Source organism: Sus scrofa, chromosome 10 (genome assembly GCF_000003025.6).
Source record: "Sus scrofa isolate TJ Tabasco breed Duroc chromosome 10, Sscrofa11.1, whole genome shotgun sequence".
Lineage (NCBI taxonomy): Eukaryota > Metazoa > Chordata > Mammalia > Artiodactyla > Suidae > Sus > Sus scrofa.
This window is the reverse complement of record NC_010452.4, coordinates 16,720,386-16,741,998: the sequence shown is the minus strand read 5'-3', so window position 1 is coordinate 16,741,998 and position 21,613 is coordinate 16,720,386. Positions and strand designations below refer to the sequence as shown.

Below are 21,613 nucleotides of genomic sequence, written 5' to 3'. Positions count from 1 at the left end.
TAACTTTATGGAGCATGATGGACAGTAAAAAAATATGACCATTTTGCAGAAAGTAGTCTCTCCATTGCAAAGATTCCCAGGAACTAAGAACTTCCAAAGAAAAATGGCATCTTCTTCGTAGTGAATGCAATACATCATGGCTTCCCCGAAGTCAATGAAAACTAGTATCTCTAAAAAGTGTGAAATTTTAAGATTGAATTGCGATTCTACCGCAAGCTTTACACAGTGTGGTCGTGGCTGCTTACAGGAAGCGCCGAAATGGCTCTTCCGAGAGGGGTTCTTGAACTGGACGGTAAGACCTCCCGGGAGTCAGGAGCCGAGTTAGGCTTCGGATTGACCCCCGAGGTGCAGACGGGTGGGGTCGGTGGCCTCCCGGCTCCCAGCTTTCGGGGGCGCGTCCGCACAGGGCACCGCCCACCTTGGGGGCCTCAGGTCCAGGCCCGTCACCCTCCCCGCCCGACCGCCCCCGAGCCGCGGCGGGCGGGCAAAGCCTGGGGCCCGGCTGAGCGCGGAGGAGGGCAGCGAGCCTCCGCGCCCGGGCCTCGGGTGCCCGCCGCACGCCACGAGGGCGCGGGGGAAACCCACTACTTCCCGCCCAGGAACGACGCCCAGCTCCTGGCTCCGGCTGGGGGGTGTTCTCGCGAGAGGAGAGGGGGCGCGGGGAAGCCCGCGGACGTGGGCCTGTGGGGAGGGGGCAGAAGCAGCGGGCCGGCCGGGGACGCGGGGAAACCGCTCCCGCCAGTCGCGGAGCGCCAGCCCCTGACGTCAGGAGTTTTCCTCAAAGTCAACAACAAGCCCCGCGGCGGCGGCGGCGGCCGCAAGAGCCGATCGGCGGCGGCCCCGTGGGGGAGGAGGGGGTGGGGAGGCGGCGGCGGGGCCCCCAGCGGGGCGCGGCCCGAGAGGAGGCCGCAGACCCCCGACCTGCTCCGGGCCGCCGGGGCCCTGAGCCTCCGCCCGCCGCCGCCGCCGCCTCGCCTCGCCGGCGCGACCCGGCCCCCGCCCGAGCGGAGTTTTCTGGTGATGAATTGAATTTGTAGCCGAGATCCGATTCCCACGTAGAGTCTCCGCCCCCTCCCCCCGCCGCCTCCCTCCTCCCGCCGCCGCCGCCGCCGCCGCCTCCCGCTCCAGCTCCGCGGCCCGGCCCGGCCGGCTCCCTCCCTCCCTCCCCTGCAGCCCGCCGCCTGCCCTCCCGCCGGCCGCACCGGGCTCCAGGGGGGCCAGAGGCTCTGCGGGGTGGGGGGAGGACAGGAGGGGAGGAGGAGGGAGGGGGACCCCCGAGTCGCCCCCTCTCCTCCCCCCGCCCCCCGGCTCCATCCTCTGCCGCCGCCCGAGCAGCTGCGGGGCCGCCGCCGCCGCCTTTGCAGGTAACAGCCACCGCCCCCCCACTCTCGCCCCCTCCCAGCCGCGCCCGCACTCCCTCCGGGCCCCCCTCGGGCGGGGGCGGCGGTCGGTGAACGAGGTGGGGGCGTCCAGCCTGTCACTGCGCCGGGGGCGTGGGCGGGGCTGGGTCGCCGGGGGCTGGGGTGCGGATGCGGGTGGGGAGGCCGGGGATGCCCGGCGCGGCCGGACCGCACCCCTCACTTTGCGGGGGTAGCCGGGGAGGGTGTTCCCGGCCTAGCGGTGCGCTCCGGGTCTGGGCCGCCCTGGCCCGGCGCCTCCGGTCTCTGCGCCACTCTCGCTCCCTCCCCTCACCCTCCCCGCCGGCCGGCGGCGTGAGGAGGGGGCCCGCTCGGCCTGGGGTGGCGGCGGGGTTATGTAACGCGGGGAGCGCCGGTGTTAGGGCGCTTGGGTGGGGGAAGGGGCTGTCTGCGCGTGGGTGGGGGAAGGCGAGGATGCGCCGGCTCCCCGGGGGTCTTGTTCTCCCACCCCCACCCCCTCGCCGCCGGCGCACAGGAAGAGACGGCACTGGTGGGGTGGGGGTGTGTGGGAGGTGGGGAACGTGCTTGTCTGTGTTTTTAATAGTAGTGGGGTTTTGATCCGCTCGGGAGTTGTGTGCTAAGAATAGAAATGTGCGGAAGATGCTGGCTTTGGCGGATCCAGTGATGCTGTCGCTGCTGGCGGCGGCGGCGGCGGCTCTGGCTGCAAGTAAACAAACCAGCCTCTTCCTCGTCCACCTCCTCCTCCTGCGCATCGGTCTGCATCAGCCATGATGCTGGGGGGGCCATTCCAAGCCTAAAGTTGAAGCAGAGCTGGTTGATGTGTTCGCCCTGACTCCTAGGTGGGGTCACCCCTTGTTTGGGATTTCCCGGGAATCTACAGTTAGGCTAGATTGAATCTGGTGAGGGCCAGGTTCTCAATACCGGTATTTACTGTTTATCTTCTGAAAGCAGAGGAAATACTTACCCATAAGTCAAGGCTGGGATACTCACATTTCTTCCGTCCAAATAATGTTATGAAACTAAAACCAACACATTTTACCCGTGTGGTAATTGGTTGGAAGCCCAGTAGTTTGTAGTTGATAACGTTTCCAAATAAATTCAACAGTAAAATCTACGTATCTGTATTAAATTCCTAGTATTAATAAAATCTTCAGGCATTCTTAGTTCATCTTGAAACTAAAGAATGTGAAATAATGACTTTTTGTAGTTAATAGGTTGGCAACTGCCGCAAGTCATCAGTGTAGATACATGTTCCATCTTTGGTAAATCATGGTCATATTCTATCTTTTCGTGGACTATAGGTTATTAGATAACCATTGGGTTTTGCTTTTGGTGGCGACTCATTAAATTAGGTTATACATTGTTAGAAAATACTTGAAAAAGCGAAAAGGAGCCCATGAAGATGGTTTAGAAAGTTTTGTCTTCCGCACTTGCCATCGCAAAATAGATATAAATGGTATATTCTAGGAGATAGTTGTCCAAAACGTGAAAACATCCTTTATTGAAATATCTACTTATTAGTATTACTAGTTTTCCAAGGTGACGGAATGCACTCTTACTTGCGAAGTATATGTCAGCACTGTGGATGCTTTTTCTTTTGCTAATGCATAATCTTGACTTTGAAAGTTTACCAAAAAGACTGTGTTTGAAGACCTGCTTTTTGTTTTCCACACTAGGGTTTACCTCCATATCTTTGATTGGCCTGAGCTTTTAATTTTAAAGTGAGGGAACTGCATATATCGCAGGAATGAGACAACATTGGAAGTTAGGTGAATGTAGAGTTTTAGTTTTATGTTTCTACTGAGTATTTGCAGCACGTAATGTTTTCTTAGAGCGTTTAAAAAAATACCTTGTCCAAAGTAATTCTGCCAAAAAGTTTATGAAACGTATTTGTATTCATTTTGTCTCCCACTCTTACTTAGCCTTTCTGTGATGATTACTTTAGTGAATTGTTTTCTAATTTAATGTTATTGTTTACCTTGGTTCTTAGTTTAAGTTGTGTATGTCAGGCTATTTAAGAGTTCTGCTTTGGCTGTTTTTGTTTGTGTAATTTTAATGGCTGTAAAAATTTTTAAATCAGATTTCATTCATTCAACAAATACTGGCGTATGAACTGTGTGGTAGGAGATGATTTGGTTAAAAACCTTTCGTATTTACATTTCATCCAAAAGATCACTACCATTAGAAAGTGAATTTGTTTTCAGAATCACTGCAAATCTAAACATGTTTTGGTTAAACTTACGGGACAAATGTACTTAGCATAGATTTAAGATTTTTTTAAACTCCAGCTTGCTATCTGAGGATAAGAGAAATTTGCTTTCTTACAAAAATGTAATGGAAATTTCCAACTATTTAGGTTTCTTCAAAAATAGGAGCTGGTTTTACAGATTTTTTTTTTTTTGGAAGTTTAAGATGTACTTAAACTTTGCATATTTTTATGAAAAAATATCTACTCTTTCTTTTGTTATACTTTTTAGTACTAGAATTCACCCTTGGGAAGATAAGGGAATTATTGTCAATGACGTGTTAATTGGATTTTTAGCATGATTTGATGGGATCTAGTTTTTATAGTGTGATTAAGTTTTAAGCACTAAAAAATATTTAATTTAGAACCATTTAGATTTGAATAACATAAGATGCAAGGCAGAAAAAAGAAACCATTTCATTTTGACCAAATCAGCCTCATAATTTGACATTTTTATTTTCCTTAAGTTAATGTAAATTAATGCACATGACTAATTTTTGGTTAATAATTATTTAAAATTTCTCTTTTTAACTGCAAGTTTCAGAGTGTGTGTCAGGATTCTAAATCTTGGTTTCGTATAGCATGTGCTTTTCTCTAGTCGCCTAAATCATCTGAATCATCTGATGTTAAATGTTTTATCGTGGTCATTTACTATCATAGAGCGGAGATTCCTGAGCACTTGGAAGTGCCAGGCACTGTTATATGTGCTTAGCATGTGTAAACTTATTTAATCTTCACAGCAACTTTTGAAAGTGATTGTCACAGGAGGAAATACTTTTTCTGGCATTTTAAACATCCATTTCATTTTAACTCTCCTAATTTTGAAACGCTTTTTCTTTTAGGGTTTTTCCTAACCTGTTTGTACTTTAGAGTTCGCATTACCAGTACTAAATTTTAATCATGTTGTACAATAAATTTCACAGAAATCAAAATAATATGGTAAAAAAAGATACATTGACTGATCCATAACTTTTTCTTGGTTTCAAAGGCCGAATTAGATGCCTCATTTGTTTCCACGTTTTATTGTAGCACCATAGTCTTTCAACATATAAGATGTAAACACATTTCCTTTGCCAGGAAATCTTCAAATAGTAATCGATAGGTAAATTAATATATACTTCTTGATGTGTAGACTTGCTTTTTTGGTCCTTTTTCTTTTCAATACTCTGTTTATATTTATTTGTCACCAATTACAAATATTTCACATTTTAAAACTACTTTGCTAATATTCAAAGGGAAAATTTTTAAAAATTTGCTTTTTCACCAGAAGAAATCACTGGAAGATTTTCAAATGAGGCTTTTCTTCTTATTAATTGAAAAAGCCTCTGACTATATTTGGGAGTTAGAGGATGGGAAGGGGAGGAAGATGGTACTTTGCCAATGTCGGAATTTCGTCCAAATTTTGTCTGAGTGGAATTGATGTTTGAATGTTTTATCTTCCCAACTATATATTAACCTTTAGCAGACAGGGACTGTGTATAATTAGGATACTGTCACCTAGGATGCCATCTATAGTGAACGAGATACTCAGTAGCTTTGAACTTGAAGAACCATAGATAAGAGCTATTCAGAGTTCATCTAATGCTACAGTTTTAGTTTTATGGCTAAGTAGACAGGCACCGGGAATTAAAGGATCTTAAACAGCATCTCGCTGGGTGGGGAGAGTTGGGAGCAGAGACCCAAGTTTCCTGTCCTGTCCTGTCCTCTTTCTGATGCGCCATTGTGATGAAGTTTTGGTATAGGGTTCCATACCTACTGTTCCACTGTCAGTATAATTAGGAGTAAAATCTGTCAAGTGAATTATTGGTATTTAATGGACCATATGCCAGTGGAATTTTGTGTGTGTGTGTGGATTCTTTTTGTGTTATAATTGTTCAGTGGTCGAGGTGAGCCAGTGGTGTAGGTGAGCCAGAGGAATGCAATAAGCATTTTCATAGTTGTTTTAAATTAGAGTATGAAATATATCACTCAACAGGAGTTGCTTTCTTTATTTGATTAATAGTGGATGCATTGGTTGAAATGGCTCTCACATGCCCTAAGCAGGAGCAGGGAAGAGGGGGGAAGTGCTTTAGGTTTTGTGTAGATATTTCAAAGTTTATAAAGTTCATTTTAAGAATTGGCTGTTTAGGATAACTGATATTTTGTGTGAAAGTTAGAAATCTTGTCTATGCTTATTGAGATATTTTCCCATAGTGTGAAAGAGTGAAGATATCTATAGAAAGAATTTTAAGAAAATCCAAAGTGTGTTGGGAAGAGAGGAAAGGTATTCCAAAATATAGAGTTTGCATGGCTCACTTCTCTCTATGATATACTTTTAGCAGAATAACAGTCTTTGGAAGACAGATTGGCCTAGAGTTTATTTGAAGTAGAGATCAGTTTACCTTGAATTTCTCTTCCATTTAAAAGTTTTATATAGTCTTATGCATTTATTATGGCAAATATGGCATAGTTTTACCTATTTCTTAACGTCGGTAAATACCATGGAATTATATTGTGGTTACCCTTGACCATCATTAGTATTTCAAAGTAGCAACATTCTATTGTATTGAACATTAGTTCTTCGTTAATTTAGTTTGGTCAGCATATTTAGAGTATATTAAAAATGTGCAGAGCGAGTATACTCTACATGCATCAATTACAGCCAAATTGTGGTAATTTATACACAGTTGTATTATAGAATGGATTTTCACTTAGAAATGAACACACAGGAAATTATTAACACAGGAATTTTATTCTAATTTGTAAAAACGAATTGCTGGGAGTACTTTCTAACTTTATGTCAATCTACTTTTAGTCTTCTGTTAAAATTTGATTTGTGACACAACAGTTATTTTTAACTTCTAATTTATTTGAAAACATGCATTACTGGACTTCTGAAATATAATTTGCAGAAAACAATGTTCAGAACTACTTGCAAGTATTGAACATATTTTTTGGGGTTCACATTGGGTTAATTTGTGGAAAGTGTACTAGATTGTTAAAAGACTTGAGTTGCAGATGGCCATTCTTGATACTTGTCACTAACTTGTTAGGGTAACTGTAGGGAAATCATAGCAGTATTGGTTACTGATGGTCTTCTTGTTTCAAAATTGTAGATATGATAGCTGTTGCACAGATTTGTTTTTATAGTTAAATGAGAAACTATATGTAAAAGCATTATCATTACATGTTTAGAAAAGATTTTTGAAATACTTTGTTTTGCTTGCCCTCTATATACTCAGTACAGTCCTTGTCACAGAGCAGACAAGCAATACATATTTATTAACTGAATAAACATATATATATATATACACACACATATATTTTCTTGAGTGAATCGTATTTTAAAAAGATGTTGGAAGAAGTTTAATTATTGCTTAAAATTGAATGGTTGGCTGCCGTAAATAATGTATCTTTTAAAAATTCTTAAAAGTATCATTAGGAAAATATGCCATTCTTTCCCTTTTTTCCTTCCATAGTGGATAACTTTGGGCAGTGTTGGTGCTTGTTCAGTTTGGGAATTGAAACTTGACCATCTTTTTGGCATGAAAAAATGTCAAGAAAAAAATAATTTTAATGTGTGTTCTTAAAATTAATGCAGGTCTATAGGAAACATACTTTACTGATTAGGGAAGAGTATTTATTGTAATTTTAATTATTTATGAGGAGGTGGTTCCATAATGTTTAAGTTGAGGGGTTTTTTTTTGCCATGGCTTCATGCCATTCTCTTTGTTGACTTGTAGTATTAATTTGCTTTGTCTTTATTAGTTATCTAAAGCTTCATTTTTGTTCTTTCACTTACCCAGTCATTCATTTATTCCATATTTTTGAGCATCTCTTACGTGCCAGGCAGCTTCACATTGCTTTACCAGAATAAGGTTGTTGATTGAGGTGAGAGATGTGAAAATGCTTGTAAATCGTAAAATGGCATTCAAATGTAATTATTATTATCATCAAATTCTTAGATAATGTTGTATGAAAATACTTTTAGTATAACCGCTTTGTGTAAATTCTAAATTGATTCTACCAAGAATTTTGTATGAAATTTTTTGCAAGAATGGGAAAAATTAGATTGTCCAGTAATGAATGGTTAATGTAATAGGTTTAAAAGAAAAATAAACCAAATTTTATCTCTTTTAGTTTATTGGATAGAGTATATTTCTGGAGAAGCGAGGTTTGTAGGAGGAGGTGAAGCTCACTCTACCTTAGGAAACAGACTATAGAGCTAAAGTCCAGCCCAACATTTTGCGGATTAGTGGTTTTAGTAATGTGGAGGACTGAGTGGGAGAGTGTATTTGACTTGGTGAAAGTGTTGCTACTGTTGGAAAAGTAGATCAAAGGTTATTGCTTGAGAGTCCAGTAGCATTGGTTCTCTACACTAAAGACATTGTTTATTTCTGGCCTGTTGATTATAATTCTAGAGTAGTATACCGTTAAAGGACTTTCAGGTTGTGTTCAAAGAATGCATCATTTTAGCTAGGAGAGACCCAGGAGCAATTTTAAAGCTGAAAAATTATGTTTATGGGTAGAATTTGGTAACATTTTAAAATATGAAATGGATAGAGAGATCTCTATAATTCCTGGGTTCACTGGCCCTATTGAAGATTATAAATTTTGACCTATTGATTTAATATCCATTTGAACAGTTTACTTATATAGGCAGTGATTGACATCTTTATCTAAAAAACTAGTTTTTAGAAACAGTTTCTTTATAAAACAAAATTCATTGATTTGGGGTTTATCTGACTATTTCAGTGCATTATTTTATACCGATGAGGCAATGCCAGTGGAAGGTGTGTGCTTGTTTCTCTGGTCTTGATTCTCTTGTAAAGTAGCTGTGTGACATTGGGCAAGTCACTTCATCTGTCTTGCCTTCTGTTCCTTCAGCTGTGAAAAAGAAGGTCCCTTCCAGCTTTAAGAATCTAACAATGAAATGTCGACTTAACTAGAATCAGTTTTGAAAATACTTTTGTTTTTCAAATGCTCTTTATATAAAGGTATTATAAAACAAATTATTTTAATAGGAAAGTATGTTGTATCTGTTTCTTCAATACTTTTTTTTTGTTTGTTTGTTTGTTTTTTTTGGTTTATTACCAAGCTTTGATTCTGATTGTGTCGCTTTCCAATTGTTAAGGATATTAAGATAGGAATTTTCATTTACCCAGAGTATATCATTTTGTATCATAAATCAACAGTGGCCAAATAGATGTGAGGCCCTTGCTAGAAGTATTACCAAAGAGAAGGTCTAAATGCAGTTCTTCTAAAGGTAGCATTTTGCACTAGTGTCCTGAATATTTAACTTCCTTATACAGTTGACCCTTGACCAGTGCTGGGGTGGGGCATCCCCCACTGCCCCCAACCCGAGTCACAAATCTGCCCACTGCTATATCTGCCTCAGAAACAAAAGAATTGATAAATGACTCATCCAAGGGCAGGAAGCTGAAACAATTTGGATAGACTCAGAACTCAAACTTGAGTTCCTTTGATTCTGCATGTTGTGATCTCTCAGCAGATGCAGACTCTCCTCCCTCCCTAGTTAATTTAAAGATCTGAAAAGTGAAAACATGGGTACTATATTTATAGAAAAAAATCTGCACATAAGTGGACGTGCACAGTTCAAACTCATGTTGTTCAAGGGTCAGTCGTAATTATTGATGTTGTTTGAAGAGTTAACGCTTTCAGTTGTCTAGTTCTGTATTAAAGTAGCCAGTTGACCATGCTGAGTTCTTCAGGAAGTTACATAAGTCAAATTAAAATGATGTTTTGATTCTTTACTGAGAGGTTTTTTTTTTTTTTTTTTTTTTTTTTTTTGGCTTGTTTTTAATGATGAAATAGGTCTTGTCTGAATTATGTGGCCATTTCCTATGGTTGTTTTTCACAGTGTGTTCTTCTGGATTTCAGTACATGTTACTAAAGGAAAAAAAAAGTTTAGGATTTGCTGAGATAAATAAGGTTATTATGTATTTTATACATAATAAAATATTATGTATTTTGTACCTTTAATATGGTAACAGTGATGTTTCAAGACATGATGGCTAATAGAATTTTCAAACCTGTTTGACCACAGGATGTTTTTTTCTTTTTTTTCACCTCCTTTTTCTTCTTATTTTTCTGGGATTCCTTGTGGTATTCAAACATATTTTGGGGAAATACACCTAGATTCTAATACCCTTTTGACTTTGTACAGTAGCAAACCCGGATGATCTTGAGGACAGTCTTGCTGCCCTCAGCCCCATGACACGTGAAAGGGGAGGTCTTCTCTTCAGCCATGCAGACTTCTCAGGCTTTCTTAAGAGAATGTTTAATTTGATTCCAGACTGCTAAATGATTAGGCTCTGTACTTAATTTGTATTGGAAAAAGAGCCGTAATTTAGTTCAGTACTAGATAGAGCGTCTAACCTTGAACCTATTCCTATGCACTATTTGTCCAAACCCAGTTTGAGAAAATGGTATATAGCTATCTAGTCTATCCATCCATTTTTCAGTTTATCTAAAATTTATGCTTGGGTTCCTAATTTCACGTTTTTGGTCCCTTTCTGTGGAAATGCTTTAATTCAATTTTATCTTGGCATTTTCCTTTTTTAGATTGAGAGGGGCAATAAGAAATAGCTTGTTGGAGTTCCCATCGTGGCTCGGTGGTTAACAAATCCGACCAGGAACCGTGAGGTTACAGGTTCGATTCCTGGCCTTTCTTAGTGGGTTGAGGATCCTGCGTTGCTGTGAGCTGTGGTGTAGGTTGCAGACGCAGCTTGAATCTGGCGTTGCTGTGGCTGTGGTGTAGGCCAGCGGCTACAGCTCCCATTAGACCCCTGGGCTGGGAACCTCCATATGCTGAGGGAGTGGCCCAAGAAATGGCAAGAAGACAAAAAAAAAAAAAAAAAAAAGAAAAAGAAAAAGAAATAGCTTGTAAATCTCATTGCTGTATATACATGAGGATATTTTTGAGGACTTTTGTTTATTATACTGTAGCGTATCTTATAAAGACCTATGGATTAAATTTCATATTTCTGACATGAAGAATTGTTTTCTTCTGAACTTTTTTCTTTTTAAAAGTATCTATGGATTCTGTAAATATTGAAACTGATTGTATTTCCTTATTTGCTTTGCTTCCTGAAAACTTTGTGGTAAATTTGTGGGCCATTCTTTCACAAATATGTAGATTTTTACTCTGGCTTCCTTTTAACTTAAGGAAGTAGCATTTGGAGTTAAGAATGCAGGTTCTGGAATCAGATAGATGGGGTTTACATCTTGGTGCCATCATTCATTAGCTGTGTTGAAGTCAGGCAAGTTGCTTAATCTCTGTGAGCCTCAGTTTCCCCATGTATGAAATGGGGTTAATTGTACCCTCATAGGGTTGTTGTGAGGATTACCTGAAAATAATAGATGTAAGCAACTGTAATAGTTCTTGACATGTCTTGAGTACGCCATACTTTTTTCTACTTTCATATTCCCTTTGTTCCGCTTCATCTACTGTAAAAAATAATTGATTTTATATTATTCGTAGTATTTTCTTTATTGTAATCTACTTAAATTATTTCTTGGAACAAGGCAAAGTAAGCATACATACATGTTGGTTTCTTAGCACATTGTTTTCTGTATAAAATCCAGCAATTAAAAACATTTGCAATTACCATGCCATGACTGTTTCTAAGTTTACTGAGATTTTGAAACTAAACGTACACAAAGATGTACTTTTAGTCCACCAAACTTTCATTCTCTTCCCTTTTCACCTCAAACACACATCACCAAGCAAATTTTCTGCATTATTTGTGTAGGTGTGACAGTGGTTTTCTTAAGACATTTTTTTTGTTGCAACCTCTTAGGTTAAAAGTTTCACTCTCATTTGAAATCTGTCACAAGACCAGGGAAGTGCATTCATTATAAAACTACTTAATAAATAAGTTCCCCAGTTTGAAGAGCTAGACTTTTATGTGAGGTCAGGCCAGTTGAAGACATTTACAAAGAATTAGTTGTTTGTTATTGCTATGTGAGTTGCAAGAATGGAAAAAAAAGAAATTCTTTCTTCAATACTTCCTTCCAGGCTGAGTCATCACTAGAGAGTGGGAAGGGCAGCAGCAGCAGAGAATCCAAACCCCAAAGCTGGTGTCACAAAGTACCACTTCTCCAAGTTGGGGGCTCAGAGGGGAGCCATCATGAGCGATGTTACCATTGTGAAGGAAGGTTGGGTTCAGAAGAGGGGTAAGTGTTCAACAAAATGGGAAATAATATGCTTGGTAAGTGTGCTAACAGTTAGTGGTGTCCTGAAAGTTCGTATTTTTTTTTCTGATGCTGTTAATGAAGTAAACTGTGACATATTATGTCCACTAAAATAGAAATGATATTTAATGTATGTGTTAGGAATGTGCTTTTTACTTAGGAATTCTTTGTAATTCTTGATTTGGATCTATTGTGATCAAGTTATGTTGATTTGGCTTTCTGGTATGTTGTATGCATGCATATTATGGAAGGTTCATGTTGTGTTATTCTGTATGTCCACAAATTCTACAATTGAGACAGATGTCTTTAGAATGATTTAATATCTAGAAAAGTGTCTAAACTTGTATACATTTAAAGACATGTAAATATATCAAGGGTTTAGTTTTATTAAGCCAGTTTGGGCATTGGCAGGGGAAGGCCTTAAAGTAGTAAAGGGGGAGGGGTTCACTCACAAACCCATGGATTCAATAATCCCATAGTTAGATAAGTAAACTCCTCAAGTAAAAGACCAATGAGGAAAGGGATTGTGTGTGTGTGTGTGTGTGTTTCTGTTTGATTTCACATTTTAATTTTTCATGATCTATTTTTATTCTTGTTTATGCCTACTTTAGATAAATAATTCAAATGCATTTTTTTTTAATATTAAAGGAAGAACTCTTCAGTGTGAAACTTTGATTATCCTCCATGAGGTTACCTGCTGATGTGGTCAGTGTGTTTATTTGAAATCTAGACTAGAGTTTGGAGAAGTTGCCAGGCAACTTGTGTTTATCCACGTGGCCAAATTCAGTAGGATGAAGACTGTTCCACTCTCAGAGCTTTTGTTTCTTTATATCTATTTTTGGGTTAAAAGTTATCTCTTAATCATTTAATGATTTTAATATTCTTTGAAGATCTGTAGTTAATACTTAGGCTGAAAAGCTGTCGTCAGTAGTTAAATATGATCATAGTTAATGAGTTTTTAAAAATCAGCCTTACTGAATTGTAGTTTACATACAATAAAATTCATCCATTTTAAGTATAGACTGTGATGAATTTTGCTAAATTTTATACAGTAGTGTAACAAACCCCCTAATCATGATACGGAACATTTTTATCACCCCAGAAAGTCGTCTCATTCCCCTGCACAGTCAGGCCTTCTCCCTCAGCCTTGGCAGTCAATTATTTGCTGTCACTATAATTCTGCTTTTCTAGAATTTCATGTAAGTAGAATCATACACGTAGTCCTTTGTGTTGAGTTACTTTCACATAACATAATACTTTAAAGATCCATCTATGTTGTCGTGTATGTCATGAGTTTTTTCCTTTTTATTGTTGAATAATATTCCACTATCTGGACAAATTTATTTATCTGTTTATCAGTTGATGGGCATTTGGGCTGTTTCTAGTTTTTGGCTATTATGAATAAAGCCACTGTGAACATTTGAGTGCATGTCTTTATGTGATGTGTTTTCATTTTTCTTGGGAAACAACCGAAGAATCAGATTGCTGAGTCATATGTTAAGTGTATGTTTAGCTGTAGACTGCTATACTGTTTTCCAGAGTGGCTAATTATTCGTATTGCTAAGTGTAATTTCTTTCATGTTGTTCTCATAAATTTGGAAAGCATTTTCATATTTTAGTGCTATATGAAGGTTATTTAAAAAATTTTTTAACTCATTTATTACATTTATGTTATTTTTCCTACTTTGCTTTTTGGGAGTAGCAAGTTGCTTAAACCTTTTGGTGTTTTTACTTTAGTAATTTCAAAAATGTGCTTTCACAAAATTGTGAGGATTAAATGAGACAGTAGGTGTGAATGTGTTTGGATAATTCTAACAAATGTAAATTATTACTATCACCACATCTTATTAAGGGTTTAGGGTGGTTCTTGAGTCTATTTTATTAACTATGTCTTGTCTGAAATACCAGAAAAAACGGTTAGTAGATAGTGCATGGGATGTAGAAAAAGGAAAAAATGAAAAAAGAATTTCTCCATGTTTTTCCGGTACTGGTTAGAGACGAGGGATTGTAATGGTTTAGAGTGTGTGTGAGTGTTTATTTTGGGGAGAAGAATTTGAGTAGTACACAAAGTTGTAGAATGAAAAGTAACTCTACCTCTTCCAGCTAGTTTCTCTCCTCAGAGAGACTGTTTCTATTTTTAATTCTTCTGCTGATTATTATCCTAATTATATATATATTATGCTCAAGTTTATTTTTGATGAATCTTAAGTAATCTAGTATCTCTTCATTGTGAAAAATGAAGAGTTTTAACTTTTAATACCTATTCTCTCCCTTCTTCCTTTTACTTATTTATTTTTTGATGTTTGTGGTTAAATTTCTAGCTCTTGCACCCTTAATTCTGGCAAGTATTTAGATACTGTCTAAACTTGCCACTCTGTAAGTTGAAAAAAATTAGTGCCCCTTATAACTGTTCCCTTGAATTCCACATTCCCTTCCCATTTTATATTAACTGTAACATTAATTTGGTATTTTCAAGGTTTATAATAATTATACTTAATGATTCTGAAAAGCATTAATCCATATTATGCTTATGTAAATAATACTGCTAAACAAAGTATTATGGTGAGTATGATGAGACCTATAGAGAACAAATGATTTCTATATTCCATTGGTGCTCAAGATCATCCTAAGCTTTAGTTTGGCTCTCGTTTTTTCTGTATTTCCTAATTACCACCTTTCCCCTGATTGGTAAAAGAGCATATGCATTCTTCATCATATTGCTTAGTTATCTAGCTTTTTAATCATACTATTTGCTGAAGTTGTAACATGAACTTACATTTAGCTAATATCATGTTATTGCATTCTTTGATAAGTTCTCTGCTTTCTTAGATGTCATGGCTTTTCTCTTTTTGTTTTGGATTTATTTTGCAGCTATCTCGAGTACTTCTTGAAGTAATTTTTTCAGAATGTTTTTGGGTGCTTGTCAGCACAATGTTGGAAATGTCCTTTTTGCTTTTGCAACTGTACATACCTTGGCTGGGTATAGAATTCAGATTTAAAATAATTTTCCTTCTGCATTTTGAAGGTTGCATTTTATTATCTTTTAGTAACCAGTTTTACTGCCAAGAGGTTTGATGCTAATACGAATAATATTTGATGCTAATATGAATAATGTTTTTTGTAGGTAGCCTGTTTCTGTTCTCTGGGCGCTTTTTGTGTTTATGCCTCTTTGTCCTTGGCATTATGAAATTTAAGGAGGATGAGATATAGTCCTTTTTAATTCATCCCGTAAAGCATTTGGTGGACCCTTTGAAAATGCAGGCTTACAGCTTTTTTCAGTTGTGGGAAATCTGTGTTTCTTCCATTATTTTTTTCCCGTCTATGTGCTCTGTATTTTTTCACCTTTCCCCCCCAGAGCTTTTATACCAATATTGTTTTAAAGTTTTTCTTTCGTTTTTCATGTCTTTGTTTTTTCCTCTTTGTTCTATGAGATTTCCTTGATGTTTTCTTCCAGCCCTTTATTTAATTTTTCATCTTAACTATTGCTTTATATTTCTGGGCATTCTTTCTAGTTCAGTCACCTGCTTTTATTTTACATATATAATGAAATCTTTAATCCTAGGACACTAAATAGATTTTAAGTTTTGTTTTTTTTTTTTCCTCATTGATTACCTCTTCCAGTTTGTTTATTTTGGTTCTTTTTTGGTGGTGTTTGTTTTCTTCAGGCATCTGGTGATCCCTCTTTTTGTCTGTGTGTATTTCTGAATAAAAGACTAGGTTTACAGATAATGTCCTTTCTTTTTGCACTTTATGTATTTTCCCTATACTTTAATAAGTTAGATGCACTGACTGAGGATTTGTGATGATAGTGTTTAACTACACTATTGAAAGGATTAGTTGAAATACCAGGGAAAACCAAAGTGGACATTTTTCCCACTCTTAATTTATTCTTTTAGAGATTTAAAATATTATTTTAGTAATAATTTTATGTTTTAGTCAAGCAGATTTCATTGTTTGGCTATATTTTGGTTCAGAGAATTTCATCTAAAAGAGTATTATTATTGAGTATTATTATTTGCTGCTTACTTATTACCCTGGGCAGGTCATTATCACCTAAACTCTGGTGTACCTATTTGAAAATAAGTGTAGTATCTGTCTTCTTTACCTCACACTGTGGTCGTAAGCATTATAAAATATCATGTCTGTGGAGAAGTGTTTTGAACGCTTAAGCTATAAATAGAAGGTATTGATACAGAGAAAGTTACGGTACAGTTCTTACTTTGACTGTCAGTCTTTTTTTGTCAGACTTGTGTTTATGAATCAGGTCTTTGCGCCTATCCAGGTAAAATCTCACTTTATTTGTACTTTTAATGTGAATAAATTGCTTTTCAACAAATACCTTCCTAGAAAAGGAAAAGAGGACTTAGAGGTAATTGTTGACATTGTGTGGGATAAATGCTTTCCTAACTGGTTACCAGTGATATAACAGTAGTAAAACCTTTTTTCCTGTGCTCTTCTGGAGCAGTTTCAAAATGATGAATATTAGTCGAGATAACACATTAACAGAGTATTTTTGATGCTAGAAATGACAATATAAAAAACATCGGTTGCAAACTGGAGTAAAATATTATTCATGTTTTCCTCCTTAATGGTCCTAGGAGAGCAGCTCACAGTTTGGCTCCACGCTGGGATAAGAGGCACCTGCATGTGTATTAGACACTTCTTACATGATGGTCTTCAAAGACCAACCTGTAGGTATACGCTAGGTAACTCAGCATCTTGAAACTAGATGTGAAAAGTTTAGCTTTCTTATTACTTAATTATTACTGTATTAATAAAATGGAACATTTTGCCAGCTTAAAAGGTTTAAATTATAGAATTAAGTAGATTGCAATAAGATTATGTAGGGGCTTATTTTAATGTGTAATGTTTTGTTTGTTACTAGTACTATTTCTTAAAAACTTAAATAATCTTATTAATGTGGAGAGCCAGTTCCTCCATAACAAGTTAAAATCTGTAATGTAGTTCTAGGCAAGTTGTAATCTTACTGTCTTGTAACTGGTTCAAAGCTAAGAGGTAGTTTTGTCATGAAAAGATTTTGATTGATGAAAATGCTGCATGATGTGTTAATTTCTTAACACTTTTGTTGTATTAGAGTCTAATAAATTGAACTTCCATGTTGTGTTCTCTCTGTGTGCTTTCAAATATCTTTTTCCCTAGTTTGCCTTGTACTCATAGTTTCCAATTCAGTGATATCCATAAACTGTGTCCTTTGAATGACATTTGTCTTATATTCCATGAAATGGTTTGTTCACATGAACTAGAAAGTTAGTATTTCGTGATTCTAAGCTACAGCTTTATACCTTTATGAGTTTTCTCATGAAATAGCTTAATCCCCGCTGCGCAAAACATACTTCACTCACGAAGATTGTCAACTGGGTTATGTTTTAACCTGTGGTTGTTGTGATCAAGTCAATTGTAAGTTGTTACACAGAACAAAGTGTGCATTTTTTGGGGTGCTCGTCCAAGTACAAGGGCCTTTCCTTCTCCTTTACTTGTATGTATTTGTGTACATTTTGCTCATGTTTTATTCACAAAGCGACTTTGGAAATAAATTATGAAGTGATTAAGGAAAGAGAAAATGACAGTATGATTTCCTGTTTACTCTTCAGCAGCAAGCATTTTCCATAGAGTAAAGAGCTGTGGTGGTGACTGTTTAAACCACATGATAGAGAAGCTCACTTTCACTATTATATTACAAATGGAGAAGGAACAGAAAAATTCAATTTATTTTCTAATGGCATTGAAACTCAGAGATTTAATGTATTTACAATAATGTGAAATTTGTTTTTTTATTGTTTCATTGTATGTGTTTTCAAAATTTTAATCAGATAAACCAAATGGAGAGAGAACCATCAAATGATAAGCTTTCGTATGCATTCTAGAGTTACATAATTGTAAAGTTACTGTTACACACCTTCCCAATCAACAGTTGAGTTTTGTGTATTCACTTTGCGTGCCCCAGCCTCGTTAAATTCATTTATTAATGTTAGTTATGCTAAATATTTTGTGTCAGTGGTCAAGTCAGCTACAAAGAGCCGCAGTTTCTTCCTTTCCAGTCTTGATGCCATAGATTAATTTTTTGGTCTTATTTCACTGATTATATTATGTATGTAAAATAAAAGCAGGTGACTGGACTAGAAAGAATTCCCAGAAATATAAAGTAATAGCTGAGATAAATAATAAAAGGCTGGAAGAAAGAGTCAAGGAGAACTCTCAGAACAAAGAGAAAAAACAAAGACATGAAAAACGAAGAAAAAACCTTAAAACAGTATTAGAATAGAAGCTGTAGGGGGAAAAGAGGTGGAAAAAATATAAAGCACGTAGAAGAGAAAAATAATGGAAGAAACACAGATTTCCCACAACTGAAAAAAGCTGTAAGCCTGCATTTTCAAAGGGTCCACCAAATGCTTTACAGGATGAATTAAAAAGGCCATTGTACCTCTAGTACAATGTTGAGTAGAACTGGTGAGAGTGGACATTTTTGCCTTATCTCTCATCTTATTGGGAAAGCATTTATTTTGCTACTAAGTATCATATTAGCTGTAGCTTTTTCATTACGGCCCCTTCTTGGGTTGAGAAGGTTCCATTTTATTCCTAGTGTGCTGAGGGTTTTTATTGCTAAGTAGGTGTTCAGTTTTTTCAAGGGATTGCCCTGCGCCTATTGAAATGACCACTTTTTCCCATTATTCTGTTGATATGCTAACATGGTCTGTTACTTTCATTGCTGGAATAAATCCCACTTGGTCATGATGTGCTAACTTTAATATATTGCCAGTTTTGACTAACTAGTATTTTTGTTAAGGATCTTTTTTTTGCATTTATCAGAACATTGATCTATAGTTTTCATTTCAGGTTTTGCTATAATAATTATTCTAGATGTATAAAGTAGATTGGGAATTCCCTTTTCAATTTTCGAAGATATTTGCTAAAGATAGGTTTTATTTCTTCCTTATATGTTTGATAAAATGCAATTGGTGAAGCCCTCTGGGTTGGAGCTTTTTGTGTTTTTTAATAATACATTCAATTTCTTTAATAGGTTTAAGACTATTCAGATTTTCTGTCTCATCTTGTATTAGTTTGAGTAAATTGTGTGCTTGAGAGAATTTTTCCATTTTATCTAAGTTGTTGATTTATTGTCTGCTAATTCCAACATTAGGATTTTCTTGGAGCTGGTTTCTGTTGATGGCATTTTTTCTTTGCCTATGGTCACATTTTCTTGTTTCTTCACAAGTCTGGTAATTTTCAACTGTATACAGTTCATTGTGGTGATGTATTGTTGATCTAGTATTTTCTGTTCAAGACCATTGCTTTTTGTTCTAACTGGTACTTACCTTGATTCTCTTCAGTCTCTACTTCATTTCCCTTGTTGTGACAAACAGCTAAAATCTCAGCTTTTTCCATCAACTTTTTGCTTTCTGCTTTCAGGCTCATTGGAGTCTTTCCTATGCATGCACAATTCAGGGATTAGCTAGAATTTGGGCAGAGTTTACATGTAGGTTTTGGGGCTACCCCTCTGTGTTTCCCTCTTTTATGGCATATCCTTCTCACTTCCTAGCCATGAAAAGTTTTTGGCAGCTCTGAACTCTTTTATCATCTGACTCCTTAAGCCGGCAAGACTGTTTTCTAAGTTTTATCTACACTAATCTCAAGGAATAGAGGAGTCTTTCAAGTGCAGAGCCATATAAAAATGCAAATCTTATCCAGTGTAGTTCACTTCTTTTAGGGGCAATTTCCCCCCAGTTTCACTTGCTTTTTGATGCTTTCTACTGCTTTCGAATAGGTTTTTTTGGTAGTATTTTGTACAGAGTTTATAATTTTGTGTGTGAGAAAGTTAGCCTAATAATACAAGTTACTCTACAGTCACTAGAAGCAGAACTCTGCTAGGTATATGTTTTATTTTTTGTCTTTTATTTTATTTTATTTTTTCCCCTAGGGCCGCACCTGTGGCATATGGAGGTTCCCAGGCTAGGGGTTGAGTCGGAGATGTAGCCGCCAGCCTACACCACAGCCACAGCAATGCCAGATCCGAGCCACGTCTGCAACCTACACCACAGCTCACGGCAATGCCAGTTCCTTAACCCACTGAGCGACGCCAGGGATTTAACCTGCAACCTCATGGTTCCTAGTCAGATTCGTTAACCACTGCGCCACGATGGGAACTCCTAGGTATATGTTTTAATGTTTAGATAGAAAGATTAAGTTTTATGAGTCATTTAGTTTTGTTTTCCCTTTTTACGGCTGCACCTGGGGCATATGGATGTTCCCAGACCAGGGATCCAATAAAACCTGTGGCTGTAGCCTACGCCATAGCCGTGGCAACACTGGATGCAAGCCGAATCTGCTATCTGTGCTGCAGCTTGCGGAAAGAAAATACCGTATTCTTTTTTTTTTTTTTTTTTTTTGTCTTTTTGCCTTTTCTAGGGCCGCTCCTGCAGCATATGGAGGTTCCCAGGCTAGGGGTCTAATTGGAGTGTAGCCGCCAGCCTACTCCAGAGCCACAGCAATGTGGGATCCCAGCCGCGTCTGCAACCTACACCACAGCTCACGGCAATGCTGGCTGGATCCTTAATCCACTGAGCAAGGCCAGGGATCGAACCCGAAACCTCATGATTCCTAGTCGGGTTTGTTAACCACTGAGCCACAACGGGAACTCCAGAAATACTGTATTCTTAACCCACTTGGATGGGGGTCAGGATCAAACCTGCATCTTCACAGAGACACTGACGGGTCCTTAATTGGCTGAGCCACAGTGAGAATTCCATAAGTCATTTCATTTTGTTACTTGGTATCTTAATTGCTCATAATAGGTTAGGAGAAGTAGAAATTTTATCTATTATTTATAGTTGAGGAAACTAAGTGGTTTAAACCAACTGAGCTCTAATCACCTGGAAACATAGCTGAACATTTTTTTGCAAGCAAATTCAAAGAATTTTAAGCTAGAGGAGACTCTGAGACAGAGCAGAGCAAGGAGCAGTGGTGGACTTTCTTTATTGCCAGTTTTAGGATACTTCCTATCTTGTTTCTTTCTTGTCACTTGGGAATGTACTGGAGTTCTTTTAAAAATTCTTTTATTAGTACCTGGAGAGAAAGGGGCTCAGAACTATTGGAAGGGTTTTAAAACTTCCTGAAAAGGAGTTCCCATTGTGGTGCAGTAGAAACAAATCTGACTAGTATCCATGAGGATGCGGGTGCAATCCCTGGCCTCACTCAGTGGGTCGGGGATCCGGTGTTGCCCGTGAGCTGTGGTGTAGGTTGCCGATGCAGCTCGGATCCGGTGTTTCTGTGGCTGTGGAATAGGCTGGCAGCTGCAGCTCCAATTTGACCCCTTGCCTGGGAACTTCTATATGCCGCAGGTGAGGCCCTAAAAAGCGAAAAGCAAAACAAAACAAAAAAATAACAATAACAACAAAAAACTCCCTGGGAATGGAAAAGAGGGAGTGTTTTTCTTTTGGTGGAATCCTCACGCTATTTGAGCTGTGCCCTTCACTGCTCTGTGTCCCAGGGAGAGGGCAGGGAAGCTGGACCTCTTGAACCTGTTGGGTTATCTCACTTGGGAAGCTACCTCCATGGTTTCTATATCTTGGACATAAAGAAACTTTCTCTAATTATCTTACTAGAAATTATCTATAAATCAGTTATCTATAAATGAATCGCATCATCTTAATGATGTGATAACCCTTCTGCCTATCAATCACTGTATTTTCTTTCTTTCTTTTTTTTTTTCCCTTTTCTTGTTAGGGCCACACCTGCGGCATGTGAAAGTTCCCAGGCTGGAGTTCCTGTTGTGGCT

General features: G+C 38.3%; 2 protein-coding genes across 8 annotated transcripts in view; both read left to right on the top strand.

Annotated features, from left to right (window-relative positions):
• The window catches only part of AKT3 (AKT serine/threonine kinase 3), a 300,281-nt gene continuing 278,921 nt past the window's right edge, over positions 254 to 21,613 (top strand). For 3 of the 7 annotated variants that reach the window (XR_002336106.1, XM_005667945.3, XM_005667943.3), the window contains exons 1-2: positions 1,233 to 1,364; positions 11,645 to 11,802. Coding sequence is in view for 6 of the 7 variants with exons in the window: in XM_005667945.3 (XP_005668002.1) it covers positions 11,757 to 11,802 (46 nt within the window). In the remaining variant the exon portion in view is untranslated. 7 annotated transcript variants of the gene reach the window in all.
• Positions 259 to 1,454, top strand: LOC110255592 (basic salivary proline-rich protein 2-like). The gene is made up of 2 exons (XM_021064263.1): positions 259 to 1,009; positions 1,129 to 1,454. The coding sequence occupies exons 1-2, from the start codon at positions 259 to 261 to the stop codon at positions 1,452 to 1,454; spliced, it is 1,077 nt and encodes a 358-aa protein (XP_020919922.1).